This window comes from Ranitomeya imitator, chromosome 4 (assembly GCF_032444005.1).
Source record: "Ranitomeya imitator isolate aRanImi1 chromosome 4, aRanImi1.pri, whole genome shotgun sequence".
NCBI lineage: Eukaryota > Metazoa > Chordata > Amphibia > Anura > Dendrobatidae > Ranitomeya > Ranitomeya imitator.
In genome coordinates, this window is record NC_091285.1 from 646,191,700 (window position 1) to 646,203,859 (window position 12,160).

Sequence of the window (12,160 nt, forward strand, 5' to 3'; positions counted from 1 at the left end):
CACTTACATGATTCAGCTAAGTAACAACCCCACCTATGTATAACCTAATTTATATACCGTAAGAAATTTGGTTTGTTCTTACAGGCAGTCCCAAAAAAAAAAAAAAAAATTACTGATATACTCGAGTATAAGCCGACCCCCCTAATTTTGCCACAAAAAAAAAAAAAAAACTGGGAAAACTTAATGACTCGAATATAAGCCTAGGGTGGGAAATGAAGCAGCTACCGGTAAATGTCAAAAGTAAAAATAGATACCAATAAAAGTAAAATTAATTGAGACATCAATAGGTTAAGTGTTTTTGAATATCCATATTGAATCAGGAGCCCCATATAATGCTCCATAAAGTTTATGATGGCCCCATAAGATGCTCCATATTAAAATATGCCCCATATAATCCTGCATAAAAGGTTAATAATGGCCCCATAAGATGCTCCATAGACACATTTGCCCAATATAATGCTGCATAAATGCTGATTATGGCCCCATAAGATGCTCCATAAAGATATTTGCCCCATATAGTGCTGCAGAAACCTTGATTATGGCCCCATAAGATGCTCCATACAGACACTTCCCCCGTATACCGTAATGCTCCACAAACGTTAATTATGTCCCCATACAGACACTTGCCCTGTATAGTGCTGCACAAACGTTATGGCCCCATAGATGCTCCATACAAACACTTGCCCCATTTGCTGTTGCGGTGATAAAAAAATAAAAAATAAAATACTCACCTCTCAGTCGCTCAGGCCCCCAGAACTTTCAATATTCACCTGCTCCTCATTCCGGCACTGCTCCATCTTCAGCGTCTTCTGCACTGACGTTCAGGCAGAGGGCATGCACTAACCACGCCATCGCGCCCTCTGACCTGAGCGTCACTGCAGAAGACGCTGAAGACGGAGCGGCGCCGGAACGGGGAGCAGGTGAATATCGCGCAGCGCTCCCCTCCCCGTTATACTCACCAGCTGCTGGCGCGATGCAGTCCCTAGCTTACCCTATGCCGGCAGCTTCATCCTGTACTGAGCGGTCACCGTTACCGCTCATTACAGTAATGAATATGCGGCTCCACCTCCCATAGAGGTGGAGACGCATATTCATTACTGTAATGAGCGGTACCATGTGACCGCTCAGTAAAGGAAGAAGCTGGGGCGCCAGGGAGCCTGGGACCTGCAGGGACCGCGCCAGGAGTAGGTGAGTATAATTAGACAGTCCCCTCCCCTTGGTATGACTCTAGTATAAGCCGAGAGGGGGACCTGCCCAAAAAAATTGGCTGAAAATCTCGGCTTATACTCGAGTATATACGGTAAGCTACCATTGATCATTATTTTTTGTAACTTTTGGGAAAAAGTCAAAATTTTTGTGCAAATGTACTCCAGTGATTTTATGCACACCAGAATTTCTTCTTTTCCCAGTTTTTGCAAAATGTGTGATGGGTGAAAGACAAAAAGTTAATTTTTGACTTTGCGCATAATTTCTCAAAATGTGTACACCAGCTTTAAGATGCTGGCATGCAAAAAAAATACAAAGGGAAAAATATTAGCACAAGAGAAAAAGAATGACTTAATTAAAAAATAAATAAATAGACCACACATGATAAATGGGGGTCTATGTGCACTAAAGGTGAGTTTTCCCATTTCAATGAATAGGAAGAATATTTGAAGTTTTTTTTTATTCCCCCCAAATGTGGCTTTTGGAGAACAATCTGTTCCAAAATCCATATAAAAAAAAAAAAAAAAAAAATTTGTGAACAAACCCCAAGTTATCAAAAATGAAGAACTGCATATTCAGCTGCCTGGTCCAGCGGAGGATTCTGGATCCATAAGAGAATCACTGGCAATGCAATTTCCCCTACGTAGATGCAGGGGTAGCGTTGAATATTTCGTGGGAAGCATTGCACAACTAAATTGCTTCGGTTTACTACAATAGTTGATGACTTGTCAAACGAGAAAAAAAACGAAAAAACAAACAAAAAAAAAAACAGATGAATCATGGCAGCTGGGTCACAAAGTTTTTCGACTGCTAAAAGCAGGGGGGGGGGGGGGAAGCTTCAAAACCAGAGGACAAAACAGACAAAAAGCTAAGTTCTATGGCAGATGTAAGCAGTGGGGCTTCATTTTCCCGCAGCGTGACCCGCACAACATTTCTGTATGTTACCTACACACACACTAGCCGGGCCTGAGTCAGCATATGTGTGCGCTCCCATGTCTGAATCACTGCATTTGGTATGAATGAGTGTGCCGGAGCCTGTATCTGCCTGTCTGCCTTTTGTGTTTATGTGGCAGATACTTTCCGCACATGTGGGGAGGGGAGAAAAAAACTGTCTATGTGTCAGTGTGTGTAAAGGAGCCGAGTGGTGTGTAAGCGTGCGAGAGAGAGAGATGGTGACTTTGAGACAAGGCCCGAGTAGGATCGAGTATTTAGTGCCATACCTATACCAGCAGATCCCGTTACATAGGAAAGTGACAAATTAGGTTTGATGAATAGTCATCTTACCTGGTTATACACACACTAGCTATTGAACCCGTTCTACGCCCGGGTGGCGAGCATTTATATTGGTATATTGTCTCCATCCTGTCATGCGCTGCTCCATCCTGCGTCCCCATCCTGTCATGCGCTGCTCCCATCCTGTGATGCGCTGCTCCCAATCCTGCGTCCCCATCCTGTGATGCGCTGCTCCCATCCTGCGTCCCCATCCTTATGTGCTGCTCCATCCTGCGTCCCCATCCTTATGTGCTGCTCCATCCTGCGTCCCCATCCTTATGTGCTGCTCCATCCTGCGTCCCCATCCTTATGTGCTGCTCCATCCTGCGTCCCCATCCTTATGTGCTGCTCCATCCTGCGTCCCCATCCTTATGTGCTGCTCCATCCTGCGTCCCCATCCTTATGTGCTGCTCCATCCTGCGTCCCCATCCTTATGTGCTGCTCCATCCTGCGTCCCCATCCTTATGTGCTGCTCCATCCTGCGTCCCCATCCTTATGTGCTGCTCCATCCTGCGTCCCCATCCTTATGTGCTGCTCCATCCTGCTTCCCCATCCTTATGTGCTGCTCCATCCTGCTTCCCCATCCTTATGTGCTGCTCCATCCTGCGTCCCCATCCTTATGTGCTGCTCCATCCTGCGTCCCCATCCTTATGTGCTGCTCCATCCCGCGTCCCCATCCTTATGTGCTGCTCCATCCCGCGTCCCCATCCTTATGTGCTGCTCCATCCTGCGTCCCCATCCTTATGTGCTGCTCCATCCTGCGTCCCCATCCTTATGTGCTGCTCCATCCTGCGTCCCCATCCTTATGTGCTGCTCCATCCTGCGTCCCCATCCTTATGTGCTGCTCCATCCTGCGTCCCTATACTGTTATGTGCTGCTCCATCCTGCGTCCCCATACTGCCTCTGACCCGGTCGGCGCCGAGTGCTGGGGGGCCTGAGCAGGCGGGGACACCGGCGCGCTGTGGGGGTCAGGTGCCGGTATCGCCGCCAGCTCAGGCCCCCCCAGCACTTACTATACTCACCTGTCCGGCGTTCCATCGCTGAGCGCCGCCATCTTCCCGGTCTCCTGGCTGTGACTGTTCAGTCAGAGGGCGGCGCCGGCGCGCATTAAGCGCGTCATCGCGCCCTCTGAACTGAAGGTTACAGGCCGAAGACCGGGAAGATGGCGGTGCTCAGCGATGGAACGGGGACAGGTGAATATAGGCAGATACTCACCCTCCTGGCGGTCCCTGCTTCTGCGGTGGAGATCGCGGTGTGCGTTCAGTGTGAACGCACACCGCGATCTCCCGGGAGCGCCGCTCTGTGAGGCCCAGACTGCCCGGCGCTTGCGCAGTCTATAGAGGCTTCGGACAGAGTGACGCTCCCAGCGTTATATTATAGATACACAAAACAGTGGAATCCTACCCTGATCTCTCTGCAAGGTCCATCAACGATGTCCTGACCCCGGCTGTGGATCTTCTTACCCTAACAACATACTCAGATTTGCCCATGGAGCTGTCAAGTTCGGGTCAGAAGACTCTCGCCCGGTCCAGGTAGCGCAGTCTGAATTCAGACCATGATTATCAGATGCGTGAAAAGAGTCCAAGAATGGTGATCGCCCCGCTGAGAAGGCACATTGTTCTAGTGGGAAGAGTGCGCCAAGTTGGTCTTCCAAAACCACAAAAAAAAGGATTGAATGCATCGAAATCCAACATTTCTGATAGTTTCCCCAAAACTAACATTGGGCAAGTTAAAAAATTAGTAGGAAATACCAATATTTATGGGCAGCCTTTAAGAAAAAGAAGGCGAAATTGATTTATAGCGGGAAAATCTTTTGAGAAATTCAACAACCGAAATAAAAAAAGCCGAAGGCTCCAGTAACAAATTTCTTGTGAAATTGGCTCAAAGTTATTAACCGGGTTACACAAATTTGGCAGCAAATTGAAGAGGGGAAAAAAAAAGCAACACACGATGATATTACAAATTTGCGCACAACAGTAGGTTCTTGGTGGTCAAGGGTACTATGAAATATTTAGAATATCACAAGTTCAATGCCGTCCCTAAAATAAGTTATCAAAATCTCTGTCCAGTGCTGAAGGGTCATCAATAGTTTGCAAATCAGTGAAGAACCAAAGAACAGAACAACAAATGATATCCGTTACGTGTTACGGAACCACTCAGCACCCAGAATATGTTGTGCAGTTATATGTATGTATAATAGGTTCCATGTGAGATGCAGGTCCCTAATGCATCAGCCCACAGGCTGCGCCCCTGGGCAGAGGGGACATGATATTCCCCTTTTGTCCGCCCCCCACCTTTGTAATTCCCCACAGTAAATATCGTCAGGCTCCGGCCACCTGCGGCTATTGTAATGTATGTCTGGCCTGCCGCTTTTCTATTGGCCTGCCCTCTGTATCTGTGTGATATATATTCTGTGAGTAAAGTGTTGTCAGACTGGAAATACGTGGAGAAGCAGTGATCTTTTAAATGCGCCCATGTAACCAAGCAATTCCAGCCAGCGTCCTTCATTCAGACTCCAGCCAAAGCAGAGTGGACCTCCTGAAACACGCGGTGGTACTGAAATAGGTACCCCAGCTTGGTAGACCCCGTTACAATATCAATGCTGACTCCACGGCTCTGAGAAACCATCTCACCGCTTAGAAATTAAACTTGTCCAGTTCAGTAAATAAAGTCAAGAGGTCACGTGAATAAAGGGAACTCAGGAAAAGATAGCCTTAGACTCCAGAAGGATGCTGGGAACACATCCGGCACTCCATGTATTCTCTTCGGTGGTACACGAGATGACCCTTGCGGAGAATAAAGCTCATAAACATTCTATTTTAAGAGGTTTAAGCCTCAAGAGGCAGATCGATGAGAACATTTTGCCATATACCATCTCACAAGTCCCATTTCACACAAACAAATTTTTGAGGCACCCAATACTCTACTTGTTTTATAAGAAGATATAGTGCAGGTGGAGGATACTTGCCGTATGGCAGACAACTGTAGATTGACGTCAGCAGCGCTGCTCACCCGCAACGCAGAAGGGAACAGAGTCCCTTGAAGGGTGCTAAAATATCTGTTGGCTAGAGGCTCTTTCTTTCGACTACCTCATACACATGAAGGCTCGGTTGAACGATCATTGGATTTCAAAAGGGATAGGGGAGCAACCGACTGACACATCTCTGGTGGCATCTTTCCTCTCCTAAAGATAAAAGGACCTGGAGCTGAAATTAAGCCTGCCCGGTTCTTCTGTTGCCCAACATCATCGACTGAAGTAAGGAGGGACCTCATACTACATGTCTGGGGTAACCAAAATTAACGGATTCAGCAGACTTTGCTCTATTGGAAGAGTTTAAAAGAAAATATAATTAAACATCTCAGATACAATCTTAAGGACCTTATTTCATAGAGGAGAAGGTACCCAAAAATAAGCAAATTACAGGAGGTCTCATTGCTGTAACTCACAATGACTGGCTGTGCTTTCTTTGGGAAACTCAGCAGCAAGTGTTCAATTTTCCCTATAGCGCCCCCAAAGGAGAAATTCACAAATTTGCATATGCTTCTAGATAATAAACTGGGTAATATGTTAAGTTAATGATGAGACGCTGCTTTTGTCTGTACATGGTGAATCAAGTGTATTGTGCCAACTACTATTCAGATAGAAGGATGCGAAAAAAATCCTGCAGGGGGGCCTACCAGGTGATTGCACTGTTCTCCTGTGGGCCAGTCCATGTCTGGCTCCATACATGGAGTCACTATGCAGCCATTCATTTTTATTCTAGCACTGTACATCACAAACATACAGATAAAAGCACTTAGGGACTTAGTCTTTCACATTACAATTATGTATTGCATGTAGAACAATGAGCAGTTCCCATCCCTTCTTACAACCAAGTCTTGGATTAATGAAGAAAATTGTACTTGGAGCCTCCTTAATACCTACAGCCGTACCATAATCTTTATCTTTCTTCACTTGCAGATTTTTTTCCACTATGTAGTAGCAGGGGTCAAGGATGCAGGACTTTGGGAAATTTGCCATTAATCTTCTTAACAGAAAGGATAACCCACTTCAACCTGACATTTCCTGAGAGAGAGCTCTCTCACCGGCAAACTTTCACTTGTGGCTCAAATTCTCACACAGCAGAACAGAAACGTGTCCGCTCCTTAACGGGTGAAAGGACGGTTAAAGGGGTTATGAACGAAAGTAAATCCTTAACGTACTCACATAGATCCTTAAGAAATCCCAAATGTCACCATTACCATGCTTATTCAGCTCAACCAAATCCACATGGAATCTTTTTAGAGAGAAGGAGAAAGATATCAGGCATTGTTCATCTCAGGCAAGGTTAAAAAATAATTTCCTCAGCTGGCAAAGATGTCCCATCATTTCCTAACTATTCCATAAGACAATTTCCTACATTTCAAACTTTTTTTTTTTATTTTAATTTTAATAGAGTACACAGTTGGATAGTTCGAACAGCTAAAGGGGAACTTGTCCCAATGTTTGTGACCACAATCCAGCCAAGTGGGTGCAAGCATATTGTGAAGATGAGGCAGGGGACAGTACCCCCGGCTTCACATTGCATGCGACCACTGTCAGAAGACACTTCTCCCAGGCTCAATCTGGCAGTATAGGAGTTAATTGGCAGTGGGTGCAAAGCCCTATGCAGATTAGGCACAGGAGAGTACCCTCAATTTCACTTTGCATGTTCTCACTGCCAGTGCACACTTCTCCCAACCTTATTTCAGTAATGTAATAATTCAGCAGTGGGCACACGCACGGTGTGCAAAGCAGCCAACGGCAGTACACCTGGCTCCACTGCAGATGCACCCACTGCCTATGGACTCATACTTTTGCCAAAATATGAAAAGGATAAGAGTACACAAACACAAAGTCCATGTACATTGCACAGAAGAAGAGTGCCCCTCATTTTGCTGTGCATGCACCGGCTCCTGATGGACTCACCGCCCAAAGTTAAATGGGTAATGTGTACAAATTAATATTGGAGCCCTGGACCCGTTGAAGCGATCACTCGCGAAACGGCCGTGGTCTACTTTCTCTCCCCCCTGCATGCCTCCTTGAACCTACACGATCACATGTTGCTTGAACACACCGAGATGTGTGTAATAAAGGACTGAACATTTGCTTTCAATTCGGTGAGCGCCACTGTTATTCTTTTTTTTTTTTTTTAAATAATATTGTAACAGACTTTTTTTTTTTCTTTTTTAACATGGACAAGGTGGACATCCTAAACTGGAGCTGCATCATGACTTGCTGGTGGTTTAGTGGCCTCAACCCTAGTGACCCATTACCTCTAGAATGGCGTTCCTTGCATATACAGTCAAGGATAACATGGCCATTAATAGTCACTGATACATTTGCCTGTGGCACTGAAATATCTACTTATCTTGAATCGTCTACAGTTCCAGTACAAGAGCAGACAGAAACCAGTATTAGGCTGGGTTCACATTGCGTTAAGTGCAGTCCGCTGACGGCATCCGTTACATAGCGGCACTAACGCTACGTAACGGATGCATTAGCGCACCCATTGACTGCCATTATGCAGCACATCGCTAACGCATGTCATAATCGGCATGCGTTAGTGATGTGCCGTCATTCTGTGATGGACCCTCGGACGCAGTCTGCAGCGTTTTCGGGTCCATCACCGCTAGCAAAGATCGCGCTAGCGCAGATGCTCTATCGCATAAACGCGATCTTTTTCGGCACTTGCGTTAACGCAGTCCGTTAGCTTATGCGCTGAACGGACTGCACTTAACGTAATGTGAACCTAGCCTTATAAACGTGGTCACCGCATGGGTCTCCTCGCTTTTCCTTAGAAGCAACGACAGAATCGGAGTCACACAAGAGACAATTTCGGTATAAAGAACTGTACAGGTTCCATAGTAAGGATCAGTACTACGTTGAGCAAGAACCAGTTCAAATCCCAACATTCTAGGGAAACCTCTCCTGTTTGAGTAGGGAAGCAAGACTTATGCAATGATGTTATCTGTTTGATGATGGACTTGTGTAGAGAAAAGCAGAACTGGCCAATTCCCCATAAAGTGCATGTGTTCCCTCTTCTCGGAAACAATTAGGCAGGAAACATCCAACATGTCGGATTTATTTTCCTCTGTTCACCCAGAAGTCAACAAGGGTCTGGTTTAGAATTGCAAGCATCCCACTTATTGGAGGAGCGAGCATCCTACATGACATGGACAGGTAAAACAATGTCAAAGGGCACCATGTAAAGATATATTATCCCCGTGAAGGTTGTGTGGGAAAGTGAACTCATGCTGTGGTGGCAGGCTCTACTTCTGATCCTGCAAAATAATTTCTTCATCTCTGCTAATATGGCTTTTTAATAATGCCCAAACCATGGAATACAGTCCACACTGGGCGGTTCCCGACAGCTGCTTCCCAGCTGGATTGATTGACTTCCTCTATGAAATAAGGGAACGAGCTGTCAATCACGGCGTGTTGGGTGACGAGAACCAGAGAGTGGACTTTTTCTCTCCTTTCCTATAGTGCCTCCACAGGGGAAATTAAGTATTGCACAGTACAAATTTCAATATAGATGAGCTGGACAAGAGACAATCTCCTCTCTACTATGGCTAGAGGGTCCCTTCTTCTACTTCACAAGTTCCTAACACATATTGGAAGGCTTTATGTACAAAATACTCAACTTAGTTTTGTTATTTTATAAAATTCACAAAGTGGGGAAGTATAATGAGGCAAAGGGGTACACGTAAGGTCAGACTGGCCAGCTGGAGGACAGGAGGATTCTCCGGTGGGCCCATGCACTAGCACCGTCTACAGCTGTGATGAAAAAGGTCAGCTGATCGGAACAGCGTTCTGTTTAGTATACTCCGCGAGCTGCAATAGAACAGAGATTCACCAGTGCGGGAGACGCTCCACCTGGTTGTTCCAGGCGTGGAAAAGCGGTGATTAGCGTCCAGCAAGACTGAAGAGTGTTCTGATTAGCACAAGAAGTGATCTGCAGCAGGGTACATGGGAAGTACTGATGTGCACACCGGAGATGGTAAGAGAAGTGGGCCCTACATGCAAAAAACCAACAACAAAAACTATGCGAGCAGTGGAAGGCAACAACACAAGATGAATGGAGGCATCTAAAGACCTTAGGAACGTGCCATCAAAGAACTAAACAGAAGACAGGACATTCTGGTGGTGTAAAATCCACGTGGCCACCAGGAGTTAAATCCATACATTAACAAAATAAATAAAACAAACACAAATACTCAGTGATACATAGTAACATATCTCAACACTTCCTTAATAAGCAGCTATTTCCCTGTAGATACCAGAGGCTCCCTGAGCACATTCACACCAGGGTGCGAGATCTTGGGAGAGTCTGTGACGGAGCCGAAATGCCCAAGCGTCCAAAATCCCAAACCCACCAGAACCCCCCTTATAACATTGATTATATATATATATATATATAAGCTATGCCGTATATCACCCCAGGGTCACCAGCGTTACATAAAAGCAATCGTGTAAGTAGAGCGCCCTCTCTGGAGAGATGTGGGTAGAACATGTCTGTGTGGCAGCCGGACCAGATTTCCAGCACAACACATCAGGTCGTAACATCCAGCAAACACTAAATCAAAATGACCAAACTGGAAACAATAGCGCTACAGCCAGATGTGGCCGCCATCTCGGGACCGAACAGCGATATAAACACGTGCAGATGTGGCAGAACTTGGTCTGACGTTTGGCCCCACTTGTGGCCCCTGCTGTGTTTTACATAGGACTGCAGCCATTGATACTGCACTGTGTAACCCTAGAGGAGCACGTGCCCCTGGGGGCAAATAGGACTTGACCAAACTGAATATTTGCCCTGGGTGAAGGAAAGTCACACTAGGCCGACGGCTAAACCGCAAATTCAGCTCAGCTGCAACTAAACAGATCGTCCACGTTCAGGCTATTTTTTGCACCCATTAAGAAAAATAGGTGAAGAAAATAAGCAGTGGGAAAAAAAAAACAACTCATAGTGTGAACGTAGCCTAAGGATGCATCGGCGTACAAAATGACAGCAAAACCGCAGCACAAAATGCCAAGTGACCACAATGTGTGAATGCACCCTTAAAGGGACACCTTAGGCTACGTTCAGATTAGCGTTGTGCGCCGCTGCGTCGGCGACGCAACGCACGACGCACGAAAAAACGCGTGCAAACGCACGCAAAAACGCTGCGTTTTTCGACGCTTGTGCGTCGTTTTTTGACGAAAATCGGACGCAAGAAAAATGCAACTTGTTGCATTTTCTTGCGTCCGACGCTAGCGTCAAAAACGACGCACGTATCGGAAAACGCAACAAGAAAAACGCATGCGTCCCCCATGTTAAACATAGGGGCGCATGACGCGTGCGTCGCCGCTGCGTTTCCCAACGCAGCGTCGGGAAACGCTAATCTGAACGTAGCCTTAGATAGTGGCCAACAGCTATCCCCCCCAGACCCCTTTATACTGCTATCCCTTCCCCCCCCCCAGACCCCTTTATACAGCACCCTGTTCTGCCAAGTCGTCAGGATTTGGGCTCTGTACTTGAAGATGCTGCCCCGAACTATGAATAGATTCTACAAATAATGTGGAAATGTGCAAAAAAAAAAATCTGTGGAAATTACTTTGGCAGATGTTGGGTAACATATATTATATATATTTTATTTAAAAAAAAAAATCTGTGCCCATAAAACTGGTGCACTGAATACAGTGGGATTGGGATCTATAAAATATAGAAATATAACTATATATATAGATCTATCTATATCTATACATAACTTATGCTCACATACACCAAAACTTTTGTTCTGGCCATGGCTTTCATCATTGTGAAAGGTGACGAGTCCGAGGGTCCCATCACTGGATGGGCTGTCATTAGAGACACACACTTGTCACAGAGCCCACCATAAAGTTCTCTCCCTTCCCCCTCCTCTGCCTCCCTGTCCCCGCTCCCTGCGCCTCCTCCTCCCCCAGGTCGCCCCCTTCTCACCAGCCTTGCAGGGGTCCTTGTAGTCGAGGTCGTCCTCCGGCTCGTCCAGCTCGTAGTCCGGGAGCTCCTGCCCCTCTCCCCGCAGCGGCAGCAGCAGCCCCGGCAGCAGGAGCAGCAGCAGTGGAGCTCTGCCTGTCCTGGGCATCCCGGCAGCTCGGTCCCAGGGCTGTCTGTGAGGCTGCTGCTGCCTCTGCTCTGTGCAGCTCGGAGGAGGCGGGATTCCGGCGGGTCAGCCCCCAACCCAGCCCCGGGATAGCAGCATTGTGTCCCTGGGCAGGAGCCAGCCTATAGGGAGGGAGCAGAGCGGCCGGGACCCCTCACCTCGGCAGGTCCTGCACCCACAGCGTGAGGGGTCGTCAGGGGAGTGGGGGTATGTGTAGACAGCTGCTGCAGAGCATCGCACCTCTATGTGGAGGGCTGCTCACTGCACACAGGGACATACAGGGTGACAGTCTGCAGAGCATTGCTTCCCTACCTGTGCGTGTATCTGCAGAGCATCACTTCTCTACCTGTGCGTGTATCTGCAGAGCATCACTTCTCTACCTGTGCGTGTATCTGCAGAGCATCACTTCTCTACCTGTGCGTGTATCTGCAGAGCATCACTTCCCTACCTGTGCGTGTATCTGCAGAGCTTCACTTCTCTACCTGTGCGTGTATCTGCAGAGCATCACTTCTCTACCTGTGCGTGTATCTGCAGA

The 12,160-nt window shown here is 46.9% G+C and overlaps 1 protein-coding gene across 2 annotated transcripts in view; it reads right to left on the reverse strand.

Moving 5' to 3' along the window:
- BMP1 (bone morphogenetic protein 1) overlaps nt 1–11,662 on the reverse strand; it is a 132,472-nt gene extending 120,810 nt beyond the window's left edge. Inside the window, exon 1 of one of the 2 annotated variants that reach the window (XR_011320860.1) lies at nt 11,463–11,662. Coding sequence is in view for 1 of the 2 variants with exons in the window: in XM_069766991.1 (XP_069623092.1) it covers nt 11,463–11,607 (145 nt within the window). In the remaining variant the exon portion in view is untranslated. The remainder of the gene's footprint in view (nt 1–11,462) is intronic. The other variant, XM_069766991.1, reaches the window with a different exon arrangement.
- Nucleotides 11,663–12,160: the final 498 nt, after the last annotated feature.